The following is a 27,088-nucleotide window of genomic DNA, read 5'->3' as shown; positions in this document are numbered from 1 at the left end:
TATCTGCAACACCGGGGGGGAGGAAATGGGTTTTATTTGAATTTCTGCATAGAAATACATGCCTTGGAGGTATAACATCACACACTCCCTCCCACACCCACAAGCACACACACACCCCGACACACCTGACAGTTAAACCGGGCTAAAATTCACCACAGTTCCCTTTATGATCAGTTCAGGTCAAATATTGAACAGATGTGCAGTGTGCTTGTCTGATAACGTCAAATATGTACAACAGGAAATACAGAAAATAAGGGTAAAAAGGTGAATATTCAAAATAATGATCTCTCATTGTTGGTTAACAATGAGAGATCTATTTTATGATGCATAAACAGACCTTACAGGTAATTAATCATGTATCATGTACTGTGCTACATACTTACAGCTGCTTATACGTTACAGACATCAGCGTCAGTATAGAAATAGTTTAAGGACATAAATTAATTTCCCTTTTGCTTTATTAAACATAAGGCCACTATGGTAGAGCATGAGGAATACATTATAAACATGGGTAAAGAAATCCTTGTCCTGCTGCTTCTGGGCTTGGAAGCAGCGAGAAACAAAAGCTGATTACATTACAGACATCTAAACTCCATTACTCACCATGAGGCACGAGCGGAACCGATGGCATTGTACCGTATGTATTTTTACCAGCACGTACAGAAAACCTACCACTTAATCTAATAGAGTCTGCATTTTGGTCCAGAGTCAACCAGTAACGATGCATCGACTGCACTGAGCTAATATGGTAAATACTGCTCCTCCGATTTATTTTCTCCAGCTTCTGTCAAACTGTCCTAATTTACAAGCATTTACAAGTTAACATGTTGCTTAAGCAGCATTGTTTCTGGGCTGTTCCAGACAGACAGATCTGCACATTCTGCAGCATTAGAAGGCAGTGACGCAGCAGAAGGCAAACGGCGGAAAATATGATAATCTAGGCTCAAAGGTGTCTTAATAAAAACCTACGGTTCTGTTCAAACCTATCACCACCATTGTATTATTTTAGGCTTTTATTGATTTATTTCAACTGTGAAATGATAAGACTACATACAACTACAATGATTTGGTTCAATAATCAATGCTAATTTTCAGATAAACGCCTCCACTTTTTGAAGCCATCAACAGGCATAAAGTGTTTCTGGCTAAATATCCTGCCTTGCTTATTATAAGGAATAATATTAGTAATTTAATTTTGTGTCCAGATATTGACTCTACTTTTAAAAGTAACTCAGAAATTTTCAATACCATTGTTGTCAATACCATTACAGAAGTCTAATATTATGTTAGGAAAACTTAACTGTGTCAAAGTTTAAAGTTCGCAAATTACTCCTTTAAAATTTTCAACTTCAAGCCAGTAAAATAGTTAAAATCTGATTCTGCACCAGAAAGGAACCCGGAGCTTATTGATGGATACAGAAGTGGTCGATTTATCTGCCAAAAGACAAGTAGCAAAATATTAGATGTACTGCATGTATGTATTACAGGTGCTTGTATTATATTTGACTCTTGGTGGATAGAAAATCCAAAGCAAATTTATAGTTGTGCTCCTAATTCTTATTTTTATAAAAAAAAAAATTAAAGTTGTATGTTGTGTCGTCTCTCCACCAGGAAAACTCAACAGTTTTGGTGGAGGAAAAAAAAATATTTTTAGTCATTTTTAAATGATTAGAAATCCAAAATGAATAAGACACAATATCCCCATGATAGGTGTGTGTGCTCATATTTCTGTATAGGTTGTAATCCCAGTGACTACCTATCTAAATTTTTTAAAACAAGCAGCTTTAACTACATATCACACACTAATAAATAGCAGTCACTGTGAGGACAGTTTTTGTATGGATTGCAAATTATTTTAAACAAATTCAAAGTTCTTTACTAAGTTTCTTGCTTGGAGTTTAAGACCTAAATTAGTTACTTAGTTAGTTAGTTATTTAGCGGCCAGCTGACCTCTTACTTAATTTACTTATATAATATCACATTTTAGAATAAGATGTATTGCCATGCTGAAAGAAGAAGAACAAAAGTGCTTACATAACTTTGGTGCTTTCAGTTTTCCTCTTTCTTTAAATAATTGTGGTTTTGTTTTTTACTGCGTAATGTCGCTGTACTGGAGGAAAATGATTCTCGCAACAGAAATAGTAAAATTTGGGGTTTTACCACTTTGAACTGTAAAAAAGAAAATAGAAAAATTTCCTTTGGAGGGGGAACTGTCTGAGGTTTTATGAGCCTGTAGCGCATAAGTATGCAGAAATAAACGGCTTCCGGGCCCTTAAAAGGAGCTATATTGTCCAGTTCATTTTAAGTGTATCTGGTATAACTCTAGTACCATGTTAGGTCATGCAATACATGCAAAGTGCTTCGCAAATATGGCTGTACATATTTACTGTTGATCAAATATGTTACAGGAGGAAACAGAAATGATTCATCTTGATGTACAATATGTGGCTCTGCGGTATATTTCGACAGCAGGGATCGGACAGCAGACTTCACATTTCCACCTCCTTCGTTAGGTCAGAGTGGTGACCTCCGGCTGGGTGTAGTTTCCAGTGGTACCGAGAATATCTCTACAGCCTTCTGTTGAGAAACACAAAGGTAGAGATGAACAACAATATTTCATTATCTGTAAGCCATGATCAATAAAGATTACATAAGAAAAAATTACTTAATGTGTAAAGAATTTATATAATTTGAGTTTCACTTTATGAACTGAGTGACAGTTCTAGTGCAAGCATGTTAGCACTCTTGAAATAAGAAAAAACGATGTCACAAGTAACTTTTCAGCAAGATATTGGAGCTTGTTTTAACTCAATAATTCCATGACAAAGTGCTAGTTCCACTGTCATATTATTTCACTTATAGATGGGAAAAATGTCTTGTTAAGAAATAATCTACCAGTAACTAATACATTTAAAATAAAAAAAAGAATTATTCACTTAAAATATGCTCCTCTTGTGTCATTTTAAGTGTATTTTGATGTTTGCATTAGAAACTAGACCAAAAATACTTTGATTTTGTGTTTTTGCAGTGCAATTTCTTCACCTACTTGAAGAACCCGGTATTTGTTTATTACTCTGTTATGTTGGATTGAGTTAAAATCTCTAGTTTTGACAAAGCAGAACAAAATGTTCCATAGAAAATACTCAGAGAACTCATTCAGACCAGGCATTAAAATAATCAGCACAGAATAATGCACATCTGAAAATAGTTTCATTGAAAGATTAGCTATCCACATCTAAACTTCTAGTGCTGAGCTGTGCATCATGGGCAGTGGCAAAGTGTGTGGAGGGAACAAATAAACAGAGATGGAATAACTGAATTTTTACTCTACATCAGATGTAAAAATTCAGAAAGGTTATTAAAGGACTAAAATTATCATTAACTAACTAGTAACTATTTAAAACACAACGGTACACCGCAGACAGAAAATCTCTGAGGTTGACAAAAGGCTCTGCTTTGCATCTTTGTGCTGTTAATGGAAACCTACTAGTGAGAAAAAAAAATCAATCTTCCAATTTATCCAGAAGAGTCTCTGAGGAATATCCAGGTTCATCAGGAACATTTCCTCTGCTTGTTTGCACATCCTCACTCACTCTCATGGTGCACTCTACTCTACGAATGCCTTTTGAAAGTGTTTGGTTCTACATGTATAAAAACACGGCATTAAGTATTGAAGAAGCTTCCTGTGCTGACTTTATTCAAGTCAACCATTTGTTGGTGCTGTAAGCCTCCATTTACTGTTAACTCTGAGAGCATCTCCAGATGTCCATCCGTCCGTCCATCCATCCATCCATCCATCCGTCCATCCGTCCATCCATCCATCCATCCATCCATCTCTTGCTCTGCAGCAATTCATACCTCTTTGGTGAAATATTATCCATACCTTTTACCCAGCAACTCTCTGGTATCAAGCAGCCCAAGCCCCCATGGGCACAGCACTGAAGACCAGAGCCACTGAGTCATAATCTATTTACAACAAGCCCACTGAAAACGGCTGCAGCCACAGAGGCAGCTTTTTCATGCTTGGAAAAAAAATGAGACTTTGAATTTTATCCATTTTTTCTGATAATGGTGGTTAATCAGCAGCACATGTATGAGAAATATTTATGAAATAGGACAGCAGCAGGATGTAGGTTTTCTCCACTCACAATTAACTACAATTATAATAAACTATAAGCAAAATTATCAACAAGTCATATCAAACAAGAAAGGAGGCAAGCTAAATTTAGCCTAGTACCTCTACATGGATACATCTCGAGCTGGAGCGAAATGTGAGTTAATAGAATGACCTTTCTTTCAGATAATGTTGGCTAATAAGAGACACATGCATGTGAGATGATCCTGTAATAGAACAGGATGCTGTTATACAGATGCTCACCAGATACAGACCACTGGATTCAATTAACACGCTTCTCTTTCCATCACAGATTAGTTCTGGGATGTTCTGGCTTTCATCAGCATTTTGTCACTTGTGTCTCTTTTTATCACTTTTTCACAAGAGAACCTGATATTTTAGGGGGGGGGTTTTCACGCTTTCAGATTATTTTTCCTCCATTATTTTTTACATATCCCTCATCTCATTTACGCTTGAAAGTTGTTTGACATTAAGAATTAAAGAATAAAACTGCACGAAAGGATGAGTGTTAAACCTTTAAGCATCTGGAAATTGTACCAAAGGACAAACCAGACTTGTGGAGGTCTGCAATGACTTCCAGAGATAGAAAAGAGTTATCTCTCCTTTAAGGATCTGAAGAAGGTGGTTCATGTTTTTATAAGCTCTCACCTGGACTATTGTAACTCTTTAGAAATTAGTCATCACTGCAGGGTGTGGAAATACGTCGAAACGAAGCAGCTGTTAAAAAAACAGTAACGTGCGCAACATATTTAGCAATCAAAGGAAAAGTACCTCAAATCCTCGTCTACACTCAATTCATTTATCAAAATGGGCTCCATTGAACTGAGTTTAGTTCAGTTTGATTTCACAGTTTAAGAACTTCAGTTTTAAGCTGAGGAATCTCTGCTACCTGGAGTCACTACAGGCAGCTCTGTGTCATTTTTTTACATTTCAGATCAATAGAAAATCAATAAAAGAGCTTTGGAGCTGTAATTGCATCATCTATCTGTCTGTGCTGACGAAAACTAATGTTTCTCTTGCACCGCTGCTGATTTGACACAGGGCACAGAAACACATCTGGTGGTTAATGGGAAAAGGTCCACACAGTATAGTATTAGGATTTAAAAACAAAAATAGGGACAGTTTATTTTTGTTGTTATCTTGACTGACAGGAGAGCAAACACTATGGTGAGATCAAAAGACCTTCAGAAAAAAGATTGTAGCATCTGATGAGTCTGGTTAAGCTGACCCTGCAACATGACAGTGACCTAAACCATACCAGTAAAACCACTAATGGCTTGCTAATCACTAGAAATTGGAAGATAAGTTGCTTCATCAGAATCTTTTGAGAAACTTTAGAAACAGGAGAAACATGCAAGAAATCCCTGAATCTTGTCAACTGAAAGAAAAAAGTCGGACAACTTTCCTCAGACAGGTAGCTGCAGCTACGTGAAGATGCTCACTTTACTTGTTTCAGACGAAGAAGGGAAGACGATCTAAAAGTAGAGGGTAATCTGTGCATTTTTTCTTTCCTTTACATCTTTTGCTTGATTAGCAAAACAATAAGATTTTTTTTCCTGTAATTATTTCAGATTTAGCAACATCAAACTCATTTAAAACAGAGATCCCACCATTTTTTCTGGGATCACCAAACACCCTTAGAACGCCTCACATTTCACATATCTATTTTTTATTTTTTTTTGCACTTTGCTAAATCGCATTTCACTCGGAGAGGTCATTAGCCTTATTGCTTTGGGAGAAACAAAAACAGGCCTCATAAATGGAGTACTTACTACAGCCGGGGGCCCGAGAGAGTTTGCATGTTTTTTTCAACAGCCCATTACATGGACTTTGTACTTGAATGTATTTCCTGAAAGCTCCATCACTCACTGAGTGTTGATTAATGTTATTTGTTGCAAGCTGGTGACAAGTTGTAACATGCAGGCGGGGAAAAAAAGAAAGAAAAAGAAAACGGCATCAGTTTTGGCAGATAGAGTTGAATTAAAATATTTATGAGATATATTTTTTTCACTCTGTCTGACATTTAATGGGTTAGTTGAGATTACCAAAATATGCCGATGTCAAATTTATTTACTTAGCACATTTAAAACAACAACGGTTGACAGAAGTCTTTTATAGCTAAGCCGACAATCATAAAATACAAAATGGTATAAAACTGTGATAAAAACAAGATTGTTAGTATTTTCTAAATCTATTTAGCAGTCAAAGGTTATGAAAAATAAGTAAGTTTTTAAAAGACATTTAAATGAGTCTAATCTGAGCATTGTGGACACGTAGATCACCTTTATGATTTAACTTTAATCTGGGAACATGCTCTTAAAGGTGTGTGGCTGCTGAGAGAAGATTGCATAAATCAGACAGAGCTAGATCATTTAAAACTTTAAATGTGAGCAATAAAGATTTTAAATCAATGCAGCAACAGACAGGAAGCCAATAAGGATATTTTGAGACTGTTTAATATCTCTAATCCAAAAAGGGTTTTCCTTTGATTGCTAAATATGTTTTCATATTACGTGTTTTTTTTGTTGAAAAATATATATTGTATTATAAATATATATATTAAAAATATATATATAATTCAAATATATTGAATTATATTTCAATGTCACTATGACTATTGTTTCATTAATTAATTATCTGTTTCATTTGCAATCAGATACCAGCATCTTAGTTTAATTATATAAAAAAAAGAACTTTGATTCCCAAGTATGGCAATTATAATTAAAGAAATCAAAGACCAACAGTAAAGACATAATGGATTCTAAGTTAATTTAAGTGAACTGAGCTGAACTGGGGTTTTTATAAAAACCGAACTAAACTTAATTAAACTGAAACTGCATTTTATAAAGAGTGAACTGAATCTTTACTAAACAACTTGAATTGAACAGGATTAGGATTAGACTGAACTGAAGTAAATTTCATTGGATTGGATTTACTTGAACTGAACTAAATGAAACTTAAGGTGAGGTGGTGATGTAACCCACCAACATGGATGCTGGGCTCTCCCGACGTTAGGATGAAGCAGGTGCCCTCCTTGTTCTTGCCTCGTCCTCTGGAGCAGTGCAGCGACCACTTCTCACTGGGGGACAGCGGCTGGGTCAGACTGCAGCCTTCCTCGTCTGAATGGGCCACATTCGCGTCCCCGTTCTGTTTGGAGTCTGACGTGGAGACGAAAACACAACGACAAGAAAGCCAAAGCTATTATTAAGGATTCCCCGTAGATCCAGACCACGGCTGAGGCATATTGCATAAAAAGCAGCATTTTTGCTGTGATGAAATCCAATTTGACTGAGATGTTATGGGCAGTAATTTGATCGTGGTGGATTTCTGTCTATATGAGTAAACGCAGAGCATCTGTCGGAAAAATGCAACGACTCTGGAATCTGAAAGCCAACCACAGTTGTTTTGTGGTATTAGAAGATACATAGTATTCATCATGAACAGTCTCCTGTTTTCAGGTGGAGAAATAAAGAATCCTAAACATAAATACTTACCTAAACTTAAATACTTGAATAATAATTTGTTTAAACAATGAACAATTATACTGCAGACATAGAAAACATAAGTGTATGATAGTCTGGGTATTTATTCGCCATATTCACAATGTAAACAGTGATATTACAAGAAACGTGCTATATATTGTGCAGCCTTAACACCAGAGTGACTATCCTACTCCGCAGGTAGGATATTATCGAAAAAATAAAATCTAATAAAAGAACCATAGATCAAAACCTCTGAGCTCTTTAAGGCATTGAGCTCCAAAAATAAAAAAAAAAATAAAAATCAAACGGCATGCAAAGACTGCAGTGCATTTTGGTTGGACTGGCCCTTTAGTGTGAAATGTTGGCCTCACCTGAGCGGTTCCTGCTGCTGCTCTCCTCCGCCGCCAGCGGACACGTGTCGCTCTGAGTGCTGTCTATGTGTGAGTTTGTTTCCGATTTCACAAAGGAGGCCGAGTCGGTCGGCGCGTCTGGGTTCTGGTTGTGCTTCTTCTTCTTCTTCGGCAGCTTCTGCTTCGCCATAGCCAGCGAGTAGTACATGCCGAAGTTGTTGACGATGACCGGGACGGGCATGGCGATGGTCAGCACGCCGGCCAGAGCACACAGCGCCCCCACCATCATACCCAGCCATGTCTGTGGATACATGTCCCCGTAGCCCAGCGTCGTCATGGTGACCACCGCCCACCAGAAGCTGATGGGGATGTTTTTGAAGTGGTTTTTAATCTTGGGGTTGTAGGTGACTCCAATGCGCTCGGCGTAGTAAATCATGGTGGCAAAGATGAGCACTCCCAATGCGAGGAAGATAACCAGCAGGAGGAACTCGTTGACGCTGGCCCTCAGCGTGTGACCCAGCACGCGCAGGCCCACAAAGTGACGCGTGAGCTTGAAGATCCGCAGAATCCTCACGAAGCGCACCACGCGGAGGAAACCCAGCACGTTGCTGGCCGCCTTGGATGACAGACCCCTCAAACTCATCTCCATGTAGAAAGGCAGGATGGCCACAAAGTCAATGATGTTGAGTGTGTTCTTGATGAAGGCCAGTTTGTTTGGACAGCAGATGATTCGGACCAGGAACTCGAAGGTAAACCACACCACACAGATTCCCTCCACCATGATGAGGTTTGGATTGGTGACGGTCTCATCCCTGATCTCCATTCGCGTGATATTTCCCTCTGTGACAAGCTCTGTAATGTTTTGTTTTACGTCGAAGGCCTGATGCGTCTCCAAGCAGAACGTAGTGATGGACACCAGGATGAAGAAGAGAGAGATGATTGCCACTCCCTGTTTGAGACAGATAATCAACATTAATTACCATAATGCCATGTTTTCCTTTTTCCTTAATATTGAAACCACTGACAACGGACGATGTAATGTCAGTCACCTCCCAAAAGTGACATGCTTTAAAAAAAACTGGGTTCAGAACAGTAACACGATCATTCTGTCATTTATCCTTGGTGTGTATTTGTATGTCAGAGAAAATAATGGTCAGTGTAGATCTCTACACCCGCCCTGACTTTAGAAGAAAACCAGAATATTCTGGCACATTATTATATTATTTTCTTAAGTTTTTTTAAAATATGATGTTATTTTTATCACAATAAAAAGTTAAAACTGTTTGCTATTCCTGCAGATGGGAGTACATTTCCTAGAAATCAAAACTTTTTTTAAACTAAACCAATCATGCTGGGATCCTACACTGTAAAAAAAGTCTCTAATTTAGAGTAAAATACCAGCATCTGTATTTAAACTGTATTTATACAGTAAAATTCTGGAAAATTTTAATCATTGAACATTTTAAATACTGTAAAATTTTACCGTATTTACTGCACAAATACGGTAAAATTCTGGCAACCACAGATGCCGATATTATACCATAAATTAGAGACGTTTATTTTTACAGTGTAATTACAGGAGTCAAGCCCGTCACTGACAGCAGGAGGCGCTGTGACAGTGCTGTGCACACCTCCATGGGAGGGCAGTCTCTTAGGTATTTTAAATAAATGTAAAGATTTTATTTTATTTGTCATTTAGTAACCCAACACAATTGCGTTTATAAAATCAACCATTCACACAGAGCAACATGTCCAGGAAAAGTATCTAATAGATGTTGAGGGACTTTGTTTGCTCTTTTGTTAAATTTGTCATTATTAACCCTCTAAATGCTCTTTTTTTAGATGTAAACATTTAATATATGTGATAGTTTACACTGACTGTATGGAGGGAGCCCACCTGTTCCACAACAATACCTGTGCTGTTTGTATAAACGCTGGGCGCTTATTCATACATACTCTGTGCTAAATGCAGCCTGCGCTAACAGTAAGTTGACTCTCAATCCTTTCTGACTCTCCAGCTGGATGAATAATGCTCCTGTAACACGAGCGCACTCTCTCCCTTCGGGAACCATGTTCTTTTTTTTATTCAGCTGGGTTTTCTTTTGGGTCTTGGATTAGAAAAGGACATACAACACAAAAAGCTAATTACAGGCAAATAAACACAATAAGAACCAGTCTGAATAATAGGGATTTATTAACTCGTGATTGAAACAGCATCAGCATTGTACTGCTGTAGTGCAGGGATCAGCCATGACAACGCTCGCAGCCCTTTGGGAAGATTATGACTTTGCTACACGAAGAGCAGGGAAAGCCTCAGCTCCGTCCAGGGAGAAACTCACAGGAGACATTCTTACAGGGCGAACATAAACACATCCTGCACTGAGGCGAATTACTGTAGCTGCTATCATTTAGCACGTTGAGATGGCTTAAATGAAACATAAATTAGAACTCTAACTTTACAGTATGTGACATCTGTGATGCTGATTAGCACACGCGGTAAAGATGTGTAAAAATCAATTTATCATCTGCATGATCTCACACTGAAAATCTTTTGAAAAATCAAACCTTTTAATGTTACTACAGTCATTTTGTAAAGAGTGACGGAAAATCAGTATTATCTAAAGTAAATTGCTTTTATTAACTCAATTAAACTAAGACAGGAAATTGACTAGTCACCCAGACTTACCAACAAAGTGTCACATTAGATCTATCTGTCAATTTTCTAGAAAATACTCCTTTTTGTCATATAAAGTGCTAATGCAATATAAATAAAATCTTATCTTAAAACTGTTTTTGACTGACCAAAACAAACATAACAAACATAAGAACACAATTTTTATATACTCTTAATAGGATCTGTTTGCTGTAGTCAGATAAGACTGGGGTTTTTATTTGGCAACAAATATACAGGTGTTAAAGCTGAAAAAAGTCCCTGAACTCCACTATTAAGCATGGTGGTGGATTTGTGATGCTGTGGGCTGCTTCTTTTCCAAAAACTCTCAGGAACTTTGTATCTAATCCTTTAAACTGAATTTAAATAAACATTTTTGCACCTTCTCCCAGAAAACTGAAAGCAGGTTGTCACTGGTTTCATATCATCAAAAGTAGAGGCACCAAGGGTTTTATTAAAAAAATTCAAAATGTAGGATTTTCTTACTTTCTGAATAAATGTAATCAAAACAAAAGTTTTAATTTTCTAAACATTTTAGTGAGAGATAATAATTCTGTTTTTATTGCAGCACTTTTCACTAGTCTCTATCAGGAATGCGAACAATAATGATGAGAACTAAGCATCAACAAAACTCAAGATGTGCAATTTTTTTTTTTCAAACATATCTTCATGTTAAAATCTCTATGAGCACCACTGTTTCATATCAAGGACTTTTTAAAACATCTCTGCTACATCTCAGGGAAATAATGTCATTTTTGTCACACTTATGTTTTAGATCAGCAAACAAATTTGAATGTCAGGCAAAGATAAAGTTAGCATTTTAGTGGTAGTGTGATGCTACAGAACCAAGATGACTTGTTATACTTTTCAGTGACTGTTGTCATGAAGCGTCATTCGGTAAATAATGACACTTGTAATACAAAGTTGTTCTATAAGTTGCATACCAAATGACACTTCATAACAGTCACAGACATTCATTATGACTCCTTCATGATCATAAGGTGTTATGTCATGTTTATGACAGTGTCATGTCAGTGTTGTGCACACCCCGTCAAATAAAGTGTTATCTAATTTTCTTTCACACCAGAACACAATTGACCGGACAATGAATTCTGCTCTCTACTAGAAAACAAGACGACCGACTGATAAGTTCATGACCCTAAACTCAAGCTCAGTTGAGTTTTGCAGTAGTCCATCTAAGAAAGTGTTAAATAAAATAACAAAATTAAGATTTTTGAGTGCCCTAGTTAAAGTCTAGACATAAATTTAAAAGAGCTGATGTTTTGTTCATGCTCTAAACAATTTAATTCTGCACAGAAGAAAATTCCTCCAGGGTGACGTAAAGAATTCGCTGCACTTGTAGATACAAGGACTGACATCAAAATTTGCTTGATGATCTGAAACATTTTGGTGTGACAAAACATAACAGCAGAAGAAAGCTTTATGGAGGCAAATACTTTCTCCTATCACTGCATTCACATACATATCTTCATAAAATCCCAGTTTTTCAACCACCCTCCACTTCCTTTCACCCATTTACCTTCCTCCCTCATCTCATTGCTAGCATCCCATTAATCTGCTCTCCATCGTCTCTCTCCCACTTATTGAGCTGATGAGAGTTGGTGACACATCAGCACCAGAGTCGCCCAGCCTCACACTGACCCTCCTCCCCCGCCTTCACTATAGGCTCATCATTAAACCCTCTGACTTCCACCTCCTCACATCCATTCATCCATCCTCAACAACCAATACCTCCTGACATCACACAGCCCTCAATCACACATTGTTGGAGCAATCTGTTGAAGCAGAGAGGCAATAAAACCAGAGGCCGCGCGATGCTCATCAAGAAGACATTGGTCCAAAAGCATCTGAATCCAGATAGGTTCATAAAATGCATCTCCTACTATCAGCGCGTGAACTAATTAGTGGCTGCTGAATAAATAGCAATTGATAACAATTATAAACCTGTAAACTTACATCTACACTCAGTCTGCCGCAGAAAAAAAAACAAGCAATTATGGGGTTGCAAATCCAAACAATAAGAGACTGATTACATCAACATGAGTTACTCTTTTTGTGTTCACTCTTCCTGTGACTCATTGCACTGAGTGGTTATTGTATCGCCGTTACCCCAACATCGCCTACTGCTCTGCTCTGCTCAGTAAAAGTGAAGCTTTATTGAAAGCTGCTAAGTAAATCCAGTGAGCGGCATACACTCACTGACATAAAGCAGAGCAATGAGGAAAAAGGAGTCGCTGATGACAATCCAGAATGCTATTTAGAAAATAATGTCACCAGGTCGAAGATTATATGCATAATTTAATTCCTTTTTCTTTTTTTTTATTTAGTCAAAACAGCATAAGTAATGAGACTTAAAATTAAAACATATTCAAATGCAGTGTAACTGCAGTTAATCCCCAAACAATTCACATCCCTGATTGATTTAGGTTTAAAATGAGTTTCATTCAACCAAGAAGTTTGTTTCTGAGAGGAAATGAGACAGCGTCTCTCAAAAAGAGTATACATTTTCAGAAAGGTCAGCGTGTTTAATTATTCTTTTTTTTAAATGGCTTGTTAAAGTTTATCTAACCCATTCTAAGTCATCAATGGATGATGCTTATGTTTGCTGAGCAGCTTTCCGAATGTTTCTATTAGCATTTGGATGATTTATCTTGTCGCTGCTCCAGGTCTTTGAGTTTGAAAAGCCTCCTAACAGTCTTGTGATCTTTGCCTCCCTCCACAGATTCTGTATCAGATTCAAGACTGTCTGAGTCATTCAAAAATATTAATATTACATCCAATCAAATACAAAAACATCTTGCTTAAATCATATCTGACACAGATATGATTTTAGGCTTCTGCTTTTCTTACACCTGGCTTTAGAATGAGCCTAACTTCACAGATTGGATAAACGTTCTTGATGCTCTCACGTTTAAATCACAGTGAGCCCAACTAACTGCAGGTCCACAACACGAGATAAACAAGAATGCAATTTAAAATCGCCAAACAGCAGAGGCGATACACTGAAGAGAAAGCTTCTTTCTTCAGCGAGTCCGTGGGCTTCTGCATAGCTTTGACTAACAGATGCTGCACGGGGAGAACTCCAGCGTTTACTGATGTTATACCAACAAAACAGCTGAGACTAGATAAACCCACCAGCTGCCGCAGTCCTGAAGTGATGAGATCCCGGCAGCCTGGGGTTTACTGAAACTCCAAATGGTTTATCTTTGAACTAAACAGAGCAGGCAATCTGCAGCCAGGGGCGTCTCTGCAGGGAAGGTGATCAATGCTCTGACAGACATGAAAACAGTTGAGACGTAACCAAACAGTGTAACAATTACGTGACCTCACACATATTGAGCATGTGTCTGCAGGGAGCTGCCAGAGAACTGCTTATGTAGTAGACCAAAGAGAAGTAGTTATTTCTCTTGCTCATTATCTCTGTGTAAATGTGAGTGTTTGCCAAGAAACCGCTCTGTGGCTCACTTAATGCTTGACACAAAGAGAAACCGAGCATTAGAAACTCTAAAGGCGTCATTTAGTGTCTCCAACTTGAACTGTGTAAAAACAAAAAGGAAGTCTTCTTAGAGGGAACCAGTTGTGTCATAAACCTGCTGATTTCTGTGCAGTTAAGGAATTTGGAAGTGGGTTAGTGGCCATTACAATCATATGAAGTTGAATAACATTTCATTCCTGAGCCATATGGTTTAATAAGGAGTTATTCCATCCTCTCCTGCAACTCTTCTCGGGAGAGTTTCCTCAACGTTTAGGGGTTTGATTATGTGAACTTTTAAATAGCCTTCCAGCAGGACATTTATCTTTCAGTTTTCATTATATGTCTTTCTAAAAGGGGGCGGGCTCATTGAAATCGATACTCTGTGCAAGTTCTTTCCCACCATACTCGCTCCTCCATGTGGACCTTGCTTTGTGCACTTGTGTCAAGTCATATTGGAAAAGGAAGGAATCGGCACACAAACTATTTCCTTAAACTTGACCGGGCCGCGGGCCGGTGGTTGGGGACCACTGTTCTAGGACGCATAGGGCAAGGAACAGAGTGGTTGACATTTCCAACAATAAACCTTCATTAGGTCAGCAGGAATATCTTGGACAGTTGAGAAAAAGCCCATAGACTGCAAATCAAAATATGGTTGACTCATAAAACCATCAGTCAGAATCTATGATGTCCAGTTTAAGGCTATTTCTCCATCTAGTCACATCCTTCTCTTGCACATCCTTTCTAACTGCAAACACTTGTGAGTTTATTGCTAAATCCATTGTTACAAAAAGCCCAACATGAAAACAAACCTCTGGCTGACATCACACGGCTCCAAACATTTTATTGCTCAATCATTTAATTAATTGTCAAAGCATAATGTTATCAGGTTTCAGTGTGCATTCGGTTACAGCCGAGCTCCCCACCGGGGGGAAGCGGCTCAATCCTATCCGGTAAAATTAGAGCTGAAGGAACAAAACCAGGAAAAATATCAAGCAGCAGGTTGTTATCGGCAGCAGCTGTGCGGAGTCCCGTCACAGTCATCACAGCAAGCTGCTGAGCATCACGCTAAGCTACCACCAGTACGGACATGCTATGTGCAAGAGGACCAGTAACAAACCCACAGAGCTCTCCATTGAGATAATAAGAGCAGCCAGCTCTGATATTCCTGGAACGCATGTCACACTGATTCATGTCTGCGAGTCTTGCTCACCTGAGGACAAAACATTAATCTCCACCACTCAGCCTGACAGCCACATCTCTGCTGGGCACTTCATTATCAGACATTTATATTTCATAAATTCACAGAGCCAAAAATATCTGGAAAAATGGTGGTGATTATCTACACATGATGTATAACTGGATGAAATTATTACGGCAGGTCTGAGTCGCGGTTCTTGCGGGGGGCTATATGTCATTTTGCACTTTATTAGACCTTCATGTATGACCAGCAGAAGCAGGAGAGCAGCTCTCAGCCGGTGGGTGAGAGGTGAGGAGCCTCCTCCACAGGGGGGAGACACAAGTGGATTAGGAGGATCATTCACACAAGCAGCACTGTACACAGTCTGTAACGCTGCTCTGTGTCTGCAGTGGAAACATTGAGAGCGAAACCTCTCTGACCAATCAGAGGATCAGGGGCAGCTTCAAAAGGAAATGTTTTTTTTTTTTTGTAGAGGATTACTCCAGTATGCAGTCAAAGATGTGTTTTAGTTTTTAATCAATGCATATAATATGGTGAGATCCTTTTTGCAGTGTGAATATGGGATTCTAAAACAGCTTTTTAAAATATTACAGTTTTTTTTAGTCTAATTCATATGTCTGTGCAGTTAATTAGGACTTAGTTGTCAGTTTTGACTCCAAATTATTATAAAAAATATGTTAGGTAGCCTCTCGTGAAACATACATTTTTGTGAATCAGAATATTTTTGAGGGTTCTACTTCAAGAGCCACAACAAAGACTGATAAGAGCTTTATCTGTAAAAATCAAGAAATTATTTGCGTAGAACTTGTCTGACAACACAAAGTAGGCTGAAGGATCTCGCAGAGAAACACTCCCTGCCCCAACCTAAGGAACCCAAGAACAGATGTGAAACAAGGTCATTACAAAAACCACAGTTACAGAAGAACCCAGAATAAAAACATCTAAAACACAACAGGCCAGAGTTAACACCAATGTTCATGATAATTCAACAATAAGAAAGAAACTGGGCAAACAATGTCCCCCATTGATAAGGTTAGTCCTAAAAACAACTGCAAACTAAAAAGAACACAAATCCTCATATCACACCTGCTCAAACTAAGAGAAACTTTAGGGGAACTATTCTGTAAACTCTGGGGGAAAAAATGTGACTTTTTGTAATGTTTTCATCCTGCTACATCTGGCATAAAGCTAATACAACATTTCAGAAAATTAACATCTCAGTCAAACATGGCCAGAGCTGCTTTGCTGATTCAGAACCAGGACATTCGTTGACAGAGGCATGAATTTTGCTCTCTTTGCAGAGCATAATTATTCAGTACTATACATTGTTTGCTAAAAGTGACATATAAATTCACTTTTCAATCTTTCGTTTGTCCCCGTAGGGAAATTAAAGTTTAGCTCAAGCAAAGAGGAATCACACACAACAAAATCAGACAAATTACATCCACAAAATCTGCAGCAACAGCCGTTGTGGCAATATAGAGAATAAAAATATAAACAGTAAAACTGGCGCTTTAGGCCAGCTGGAGCGCCATGTTATTGACTTTCATTTAAAAACTTTACTGCTTCAGTGAAAAAGGACATTTTATATATTTCTCTCGACCACCGGAGAGGTAATAACGGCAGTCAAGAGGCAACGTAAAAAAGCAGCTAGGAGAATGTCTTTAAAAACACTCTGATGCTTTGAGGTCATGGAAAATCAAATCCTAGCATTCCAAAGGAAAAGGGTTAACAAACAACAATACTGGGAATAACTTAATTTAGTTGAGTTTATTTATATAGAGCCATTTCACAACAAATGCCATCACAAGGCGCAGATTCAATACATTCAGTTTATTGTAGCAATTGGTAAAAAGTTTTAGATGTAAGGAAACAAAGCCACTTGGATTGAGTCGTTGTTCTGAACAAGTATGTAGATGGTTGAATGCTTTGGGTCTCTAACTCTGTAGGTAAAGTTCTTAAACAACACTGACTTATTTATTTTTTTAAGATGGTATTTATTCATTTGTTAGGGATAAACTCAGCTCCCAAGTCACAAGCAACAATTTCAAAATCAAAACAAGGACCAGCCTTAATCGACAAAAGGCTGCACAAAATTTAGCTGCGAAATAAAACTGCACAAATCACAGTAAAAGAACAAATGGTAATCACAAAAGTAGTAGACTTATGAAAAATGATCCATAATATTAGTTACAAACAAATGCAGGAGCCTCTCCGATGTGAATTGAGACGCTCTCAGTAAGAGAAAACGATAACCAGACAATCAGACATCTGGAGAGTTCCGCATTACGTTGCTGGCAATTTGACAAACATAAAAGAGCTTGACCATTAAAGGTTTTATGGGTAAACAATGTAACTATAAAGTCAATTTTAAAACGCCATAGCCAATGAAGTAAACAAGGGCATGCTTTCCAGTGCATTTTAAAGGATTAGCTACAGAATACTGAAGAGGCTGTTAATGTGAAAGGGAGGTTAGCTAAAGTCAACAAATTACACTAATCTGTTTGGTATGTAACTAAAGCGTTGATCATTTGGTAGCCTATGGGGCAGGAGAAAACTTTACCTACCTGCTTTGTGCAATGTACTGGTCCAATTTGCAGGCGAGGAGATGCTGCCATGTTGTGTAGTTTCTCTGCAACCCTTCAAATGATTTTTAACCAAATAATAGTGGGTGTGTACACTGTAAACCTAAATATTCTTTTACATAATAAGCAAACCTATTATTACTAATCTTTTCATTGTTTTTTTAAAAGGTGGGAACATTACTAAACAAAATGTGAATTGTAAACTACTCACAATGAGTATTTGCTGTGCTAATGGCTCTGAGCTGACACAACTCTCATTTCCAAATTCTTACCTGTGAATTTTGTTTGGTAGTTCAACTGTGTTAGTTCGTTCAATTCTGTTTTGATTTTTTTTTAACCCCCTCATTTGACTCATGCAGAGCCCACTGAGGATTGTTTTTCTTTTCCATTCCTGTGCAAAAGTTGTATATTGTCTTGACAAAGCTGTGCATTTTGTAAAAGCAGCATGGATGTCAGCATAAATTGATTTTATACTCTTCTTGTTGGGGCCTGCCATAGCAATGCATAGGGAGAGCAAGTCAGTCACTGCTCTCAATATGCATTACTATGGCAGGCACCTATTGTTCTACACCTCAAAATAATTGCCGCTTCCTACTACCGTTAATGCGGCTCGTACCGCTGCGTGCCCCCTCACAATGTATATTCCAGCACGTGCGGCTAGATCTATGTCTGCTATTAACGTGGATTGCTGCAAATCAACAGACGATTCGATCATTCGTACAACTGCTATAAACTCATTGCATCTCTGAATAGTGCTGTTTATGTTATGTCTTACATGCATATCAACTAGTGGTGGCAAAAGCAACAAAAAAACTAGTTTGCTCTGGACTGAAGATGGAGTTTATGAACACATAATCATGACATGCTTTGATTAAACTAATTTATCTTCGTTGTAATTCCAGTACTGAAAAATTGACTTTATACCAGGTGGGTCTCTAAAAAAAAATAAATGAATTATAATTTACATTTAAAAATTCTAATAAACGTGAGTTATGATTACTGATAAACATAAGTAACTTATTAGTAACTTATTAGTACTGAAACATTGAGTTCTTTAGCAATGAGACGCAACTTCAGGAGCAAAGAAATCAGGCTCTATGTTAGAGTTTGATTTGTTTGGTTTTTGATTTTGTAAAATCTAGACCATCCCATACTGTGTGCAGCTTCCGTAATGATTACTAATTCGGGTTTATAGTATATTTGAGCCTGCATGTTTAATTAGGAGGGTTTGTATTTGTGCACCCATTTTTGAAAGTCATTAAAGTTGCTCATTTGTGGGTGCTGTGGTGGCGCAGGGGCAAAGCATGACCCACGTTGAGGCCTTAGTCCTTGTAGCGGTGGTCGTAGGTTCGATTCCCGGCCTGGCGACATTTTCCGCATGTCTTCCCCCTCTCTGATTACCCCGTTTCCTGTCAAACTACTTTCAAATAAAGGCCACTAGAGCCAACAAAACCTTTAAAAAAAAAAAGTTGCTTATTTGTATGTTTATTGCATTTTAATTCCATGTCCAGGGATAAGAACAATTTAAAAAAAACATATTTATAGGCTGAAAATTAATATGACATTAATGCCCAGGAATGCATGTGCACTTCTCTCTGCCGCTGCGGTTTCTTGACTCCTGCTTTTACGCATTTAACCGATCCAGCCCGTGGTCAGACCGAGCTATCTGCCAGCTTCACAGGCAGATAACAAAGTCTATCTGCCTCTCTCATTTCCTTCCTCCCGTCTTTCTGAAACAACATAGGAGCTGTAAAGCTGCCAGTTGGTCCAATTCCTGGACATTAACTGAAGAAAATAAAAATTGGACACTCTAGCAAAGCCACCTCCATACGTACAGTTTAAGAGCTGAAAATCAGTCAGACAATCCCACACTAGGTTTTTAGATTGGTTCCCGATAGAAGGAGAATACAAGAGTCAGTTAAAAGCTGTCTAGCCTTTGTCTAATAGTTCACAGAGTGAGGAAACACAAAGAAACCGAGTCCAGATCCATCAGAGATGTTGATTTCTATTTATAGTTATTATGCTCTACAAAGCACAGACCTTTCGACGGTCTGAGAAACCACTAATGGATTCATACACAGAATTACACTTTAATTTAAGCATGGATGGATTAAACCATTTTTTAAAATCTCCAGAACAGCACTTTATGTTGCTTTTAAACCTTTGGAGTATCTTTCACTCTTACTTTCTGGGAAGCAATCCGGGGTTAGAAAGATTCCTGTTTTTCCTTTTATGACTTCCCAGAGACTGAGCACTGGTCCAAAGACAACATGTGTAACGATCCGTCAGGCCGACTGTCCAAAAACCCTTTTCCTGAAAACAACTCTCTGACTTCCAGAGAATTAGCATCTTATCCTATAAAACAGGGCTGAACTTGCAGTGATATGTCTTGCAGGCTGTTTAGTAATCAGCATCCAGTACTCTTGTGTCTTACATATTAATTTATGTGATCATTTGAATTACATAAACGCAGATTTTCCCACACAATCTGACTTCATAAAAAAGGCAAACTATTCCTTTCACACGATCACTGGATCATAGAAATGCTCTAGTTTAGATGCTGGCATTTGACAAAATGTAATATTTATTGTTAGTTTCATAATTGGTTACTATGTTATGTTTTTATGGTGTAAAGCAATAAAATGCTTAGTAGAAAAGATAACTTTACTTGACTTTTGACATCATAGACATTTTCTCTGCTGTTGAAACAGAAGTTGTGCAGAATACAAAAAAGAAGTCCTATTTTCTGTTTGCCACTACAGGGACACAAAAAAAAACATGTAGAAGAAATTCCTCTTGTAAAATGCAACTACAATGTAACAATATGACCGAACTCCAAAATGGAGCTATAACCAAAAACTGAATAACAGCTGGAGAAAAAGAGGACTCGTTTAGATCAGCGCATATTCATGTGGAAGAATGGTCCAGTCAAACTCCAAAACAAAATCTAACTGAAGGTATTTGGTAAGACTCGAAGATGCTCTCTGTTGAATTTCTACTTTGTGTTGACTGGTCACATAAAATCCCCCAAAACACGCTGGAGTTTGTGATCGCAATGTGAAATAATGTGGACCAAGTTCAAGACTCTGCAAATATGCTACCACATTTAAACTGGTCAGCCATTTAAATGCAGCTGGTTTCAAATGCAGAATTTCTAAGTGCTGTATTTAAAAAAAAAAAAAAATCTCACATGAATAAAGTGGTCACGACACAGAAAATTCAGCTGACTTTAGCAGACGCACACCTAAAACCTGGTCTTTCAGAGGATGTGGCTTTAAAGACGCACAGATGAGCTTTTAGAAATCACATTACTTGAACTTAGCTCAGAAGCTCTCTGAAATAAAAAGGCCATAAAAGTAACGTGAGTCCCTTCATCCTCTCGGAGAGCACGCTCTCATAATGCACACGCAGAGTAAACATACATACATGTTCTACCCAGAGAGGAAGTGGACAGAGTGTTATGACTGGGTCAATATGAAACTGCTTGCACTACGGATTCAAATCTACACAGTAGTTTTTTTTTGTTGTTGTTGTTTGTTTGTTTTTTTGGCAGAACTTCCCAAATGGATTCATCTGCAAACACACCGACAGATGTGATGAACTGGCAGGTACAGCGGAGGTCCTGTGAAGCAACACATGTGCTTCAGATATCCCCTAACTTAACCGTTAAATAAACTGTTTATTTAACAGTTGTGAACTGCACATTACCTTATACTTGTGTAAAACTGAGAGTTTCTTAGCTAAGACCACTTAGCTAAGCTCACAAACAGATGTTACAGAAACAATGAACCTTTCTCAGCTAAGCACATTTTCTTTTCTGGCCTGACAACTCCTGCTGATGACACTTGATACTTGCTTTCATGGTTACTTCAATGAACACTCTGCAGCTTTTGTTATTGAGCCATTAGGCATATAGCAGCATTTCAATTGCCTACAGCTGGAGTGCTGTATCTTCAGGGGTACAAAGAACGAAAGCAAGCTAAGCTCAACGTGTTTATGTTCGATCTGTCACAAAGCACTATCTGTTTTATTTAAGCCTGAGAAGAGTGTACGTAATTGCCTTGATATGTCAGTTGTATTTATTTTTCACAGAGGGATGTTTGTTTACTACCAGAAACGTCTGGTTTCCACCACTTTGTAAAGTGGACAACACTGAGTGATCATCTCTGCTGTTTTATTTGGGTATATTTAAGTTTGTTTCTATTTATTTGTCTACATTTTGGTCATATATACGTATCTATTTTTTCTTTCAGATGAAGCAAACTAGACTTAATCTGATTCCCACACATTTAATATCACAGTCTTGCACATCCAAAGTAGAGCAAACTTAATGAAATCAGTGCTTTGCACAACAGACACCTCAGCAGCTCTGCAGGAGTTCGAGGCGCACGAAGAGACAATTATTTTCCTCACTGCACTGTGAAAGAAGCATTGCTGAGAAAGAAGCCAATGTTTGCATCATCCTTCTTTTCTTCTTTGAAATTTCATGCATTATCACAGACAATGGTGTGAGCACGCTCTTTGTTAGCTGGCTATCTGCTCAGCATCTCTTTGACTGTTTGCTTACAGCTCTGCCGCGTGAGATCTATAAAACTGCTGCTGGACATGCACGCATTGCCTAAAGAGTTTGCTCAAATCATTAATCACCTCTTTCAATCGCTTCTATGGATAGAGGTGCATCAAATCCAGATCAGAGGAATGTAAACTGCTTCTACAAATGTTTTGTGAACTAAAGGGTTTGCTTTTTGCAGCTTGGTGAATTCCAGAGAGCTAACCATGACGGGTTCCACCTGAGCAATAAGTGTACTGTAAAATTTCAGTTGAAAATGTCTAAACCAGTCGTTTCAGTTGTCAGAAAGCTGCAAAGAGTCAGATGAAGTGGTATAAAGCATGGTGCCACTGGACTCTAGAGCAGTGGAGTCGTGCTCTCTGGGATGATGAATCATGCTTTGTCTGGGATTCCAAAGAAGTCTGGGTTTGGCCACTGCCAGAAAAACAGCACTTGGTCTGACTGCTTTGTGTCAAGAGTAAAGTTTGGAGCAGAGAGGATTATGGTGTGGGGTAGTTTTTCAGGGCCGGTGGTTTTGGTTACAGTAGAACAAACCTTTAATGCCTCAGCATCCAAATACCTTTTGGGCTGGGTCTTTGAATTCCAAGATGACTGTGCACTAATGAAGTTTGTGGGGAAAACAGTTACCTGGACTTACAACTTATAAGACACTTATGGGATAAATTGGAGAAGTACATGTGAGCCAAGTCTTTTTGCCCAACATCAGTGTCTGACCTCACAAATGCAATTCTGGAAGCATGTTCAGAAATTCCTATGAACACCTAAACCTTGTAAATAACCTGCTGACGTGAGTTGCAGCTGCTATGGCTGCAATGGTTGGACCACCACAATATTTAGGACTTTGTATTGAAAATGGGTTGTCATTAAGGTTTATTTGTGTGTAAAGGCAAGACATGTGACCCGATAGTTTTAGATGTATCAATCAGAAATCCACTTCAGCTTACATAACAATCAGACCACAGATATCAAGAGCTAAGCAGAGTCAGCTTTATATTGCACACATATTGCACACATATTGCACACGTCATACCTGTAAACAAACCATTTCATTGCTGGAACTCTGGAACTAATGTACAATAAATTACTTTTTATTGTACTTAAGCATATTCAGGTATTACAAAGACAAACGGTAATAAAAAAAACAATCCGATCAGAACTTGAATAGGCCCAGATTTTATTCTCTAGGTATTCCAAGCTGGTACAGACAAAAACAAAAGACTTGCAGTAAAAAAGATCAGCCATCTAAGCCTGACCTGCATTCAGGCTTAAATGGCTGAATGGAGATACACACCACACTTTTAAGATTTGAATTCGCAAGGAAATTTGGAAACCATGTATCAGCATGCTTCCACTTAACAGTTATGTGCTACTTTGCTTTTATGTATCACATAAAACCCAAATAAAATATAACAAAGGCTGTGATTATTACATAACAAACTGTGAAAATGTTCAACTACTACTTGAAACAATGACTGTTTCCACACACAATGAAAGCAGTCAGATAGCAGCTAATCAATGTTATTAATCTCTTCTGCAACATACATATATAAGCTAAAGATATTTTTATCACAATTGTGTAATTATAAATGTTCTTTATCTTTGATCAACATTGAATGTTAAGTGTTTACTCAATCGATCATTATTGGCTTATGAGTGATAAAACTGAGTATATGTGTGTGTTCTCTGACATGCATTCAGAGCTTGTACAAATTTTCAAAGGCAACTTTCCTGAAGACCTTTAATCTACAGGAAACTTTTATATGTCACACTTTATCTTGAATCTAGACACGTCTTACATCGCTCGTGTTTAGGCCCCGCCCAGGATGTTCATGTGAGATTCGCAACCAAAAAACGTTGAGTTCAACCAAGAAAAGGGAGCATCAAAAAAAAACTTACTCAACCAAAAACTTCTGATATGCAATAATAAAAGTTTCAAACGAAAATTTGTGATTTCAATTTAAAAAAAAAAAAAAAAAAACTTTTAAAGCAATTTTTTGTTTAAAATAAAATAATTTGTACAATTTGATTGAGATATATATTTTTTTTTGTTTGTTTGAAACTTTTTTTTTTTTTTTTTTTTTTGAAAATCCAAAAATTCTGATCACAACTCTATTTTCTGTTTGACATGTTTTGTTTTGTTTTGTTTTTTTTTTTTGATTGAATAATTGTGAAACAAATTTAACTCCATAAAAGATCTGCTTTTTCAGTATTTCTCCTGCCATAGTGGATAAAGCAAAAGCATGTGTTGATTCCGGTCATTGATTGTTGCATCTCTTTTTATTTGTTCAGAGTTAATAAATTAAACCACGTGTCATGGACTTCACTGACGGGTCACTTTCATTTATCACTTTTTATCATTAATGTGTGCATGTTTTTAAATCCATAAACGCACAGTAGTTCTGCTGCCTGACTGGCTGAAACTTTAGGGGACACCTGTTGATACAGAACAAGGAAAAAAAAAACATCTACAAAAAGGAAAGCACAAGATGCTCTGGTCTCAATCTGGAAACAAAGTGGATCTAAAGAGAACCCACCAGCTGAACTCACCCTGGCTGCTTTGGAGGTGTACGGGTCGTCAAACAAGGCCCACAGTTTGGGTCGCCAAACTTCCCAGCACCCCCTGGACCTGTCGCTGCGGTCCTCAATGCCGAACCGTCTCGGCGTGTCTCTGTCGTCGTCTGTGTCCTCCGGGTCGGGCGGCTCGAATATCTCCAGAGCCTCTTCCGCGTCCCGGTGCTGCCGGTAGGTCATCCAGCAGCACGGTTCCACGTCGGTGTCATCTATCCCCCAGAAGGCCAGCTCCTCCTCGAACAGCGGGCCGCACACGTCCGCCGGACAGTGCAGCTTCCCGGTCCGGTAGTAGTTGAGCACATAGGCAAAGATGCCCGGGTGTCGGTCAAAGAAGAACTCGGAGACGCTCGGGAGCTCGGCGTCCGATTCGGAGCAGCAGCCCTGGGAGTCCGGTTCGGCCAGCCAGGCCAGGCGCGTCCCCGGCAGCGTCCGCAGGGTGCTCTTGTAGGTCTCATGCCGGGTGCCGCCAACGTTGATGATGATTTTTTCCGAGTCCTCCCCTCTGGCCATCTCCTCCTTCAGACATGATTTAGACGGAGGTTTGTTTCCTGACTTGCGCCCTCGGTAGGTCGAAACGCACACAGAGCTGATCATTTAGAAGCTTGTTGCTCCCCGCTGCTTCCCGCTGCTGGCCGCTGGTCTGATCAGAAGGCTGAGAGAAGGAAGGTGCGTCCTCATGTCAGAGTCAGTGACCCATGACTTTCTGCTGCCAGAAAACAGAAACGAGCGGATAAAAGTGAAGGAATCCACCTGTGGGAGACCTCACCACGGTTCAGATGTTTTCAGCTGATTTGTTCCGTACTCTGCAGGTGATTCCTTTGGTTTATTTACACGCAGTTGGCTTTTTACGCAAACCAAGCGCGCCCTATCCAAAACGAATCTCTCCGTTTTAGACCAAATCCGACCTCCAGCTCTAATCCGTGTCAACTTTCCACCTCTCTCCACTCATACACACGGGGACGCTGATCCAGCTCAGAGGAACTACTCCGAGACAGGTTGCGCTAAAAACCGGGCTCTTCTGGCGCGCCAGATGTGAGCTCGTTTTGCAGCTGGGGATGTGTTACACCTCCTGAAGCGCAGCCTCTTTTCCCTTAGCGACACAGCCCGGTTGGACGGAGCGCAGAACAACAGGCTGACCGAGTTAACTCTTTGCCTGCCGAGGGCTGACGCATCATTTATTGAATCCCCGGCTCCCTCTAATTAGCGCGGCAGGCTCATCAAGTGTTTGTGCGGCAAAGAGAGAGGAGAGCAACAACCCTGCTTAATTAACCCTATTTACTTTCCCTCCAGGTTGAGGTGCATTGAACATTCATTAAATACAATTATCTGTTATTTGACGCTAGACATTTTTGTTTTGTTTTGTTTAATCTGGTGAAAATTATTTCAATTCTTACACACAGACACAATCTAATTATGTCATCTTATTGAACTGATTAATTCATCGTTAAATGTTTAGTTTTTATTTCTTTTCTCACCCCCTTAATGATTTTGTTTATTTAATAAGTAAATTACAGCTCACGGTGTGATCCAACAGGTAGTTGTTGGCTTCTTGTGCGATCAGACAACGGACAGCTCGAGGTTTCCCTCTAGTGGGCAACATATTAAATGAACTTCAAATACAGAGAGAGTCTCAATAAATGAAATAAGAAATTAATTTTGCAGGGTAGAAATCAAAATCTAAATTTCTTCACGATTGTATGGCCATAACATAATGTTAAAAATCATTTTCGTTTTATCTAAAAGTTTCTTTTTGTGTTTGTTTGTTTGTCCAAGGAAACAGAATTTTGTTGTCATTAGTTGTGAGCTATAGAAATGAACAATCTAGATATATCACTCTTGTACAGTGTATCTATAATGTACAAGTTGATCCTTTTAACTTACTTATTCAAATAAATTAGCACTTTGTTGATATTTAAATTAGTGATGACAATCACTGCATTTGATGGACGACTTTCATCTAATCTGTCATTCTATTCATATATTATCCTAGAAAATCTGTTTTTATTTAGCCTTTTATATTTGGATTTTAT

The 27,088-nt window shown here is 38.5% G+C and overlaps 1 protein-coding gene across 1 annotated transcript; it reads right to left on the bottom strand.

The window, feature by feature from the left end:
* On the bottom strand, positions 1–27,063 carry kcnc4 (potassium voltage-gated channel, Shaw-related subfamily, member 4). The gene is made up of 4 exons (XM_032573022.1): positions 25,035–27,063; positions 7,989–8,916; positions 7,120–7,293; positions 1–2,577 (listed from the first exon to the last, which is right to left on the bottom strand). Exons 1-4 carry the CDS (start codon positions 25,650–25,652, stop codon positions 2,510–2,512), a joined length of 1,788 nt encoding a protein of 595 aa, XP_032428913.1. The 5' UTR covers positions 25,653–27,063; the 3' UTR covers positions 1–2,509.
* Between the last annotated feature and the right edge of the window lie 25 nt (positions 27,064–27,088).

The sequence above is a fragment of the Xiphophorus hellerii genome, chromosome 1 (assembly GCF_003331165.1).
Source record: "Xiphophorus hellerii strain 12219 chromosome 1, Xiphophorus_hellerii-4.1, whole genome shotgun sequence".
Classification (NCBI taxonomy): Eukaryota; Metazoa; Chordata; class Actinopteri; order Cyprinodontiformes; family Poeciliidae; genus Xiphophorus; species Xiphophorus hellerii.
This window is presented reverse-complemented; position numbering and strand designations above follow the sequence as displayed.

What these genes read in the sequence shown, in the direction of transcription:
- kcnc4 (XM_032573022.1), bottom strand. Translation starts at nt 25,652, where the DNA reads ATGATCAGCTCTGTGTGCGTTTCGACCTACCGAGGGCGCAAGTCAGGA. An exon ending in ACACCTCCAAAGCAGCCAGG is followed by an intron (nt 8,917 to 25,034) that starts GTGAGTTCAGCT and finishes TGTCTCAAACAG; the next exon opens with GGAGTGGCAATCATCTCTCT. An exon ending in CAGCAGCAGGAACCGCTCAG is followed by an intron (nt 7,294 to 7,988) that starts GTGAGGCCAACA and finishes TCTCCACGTCAG; the next exon opens with ACTCCAAACAGAACGGGGAC.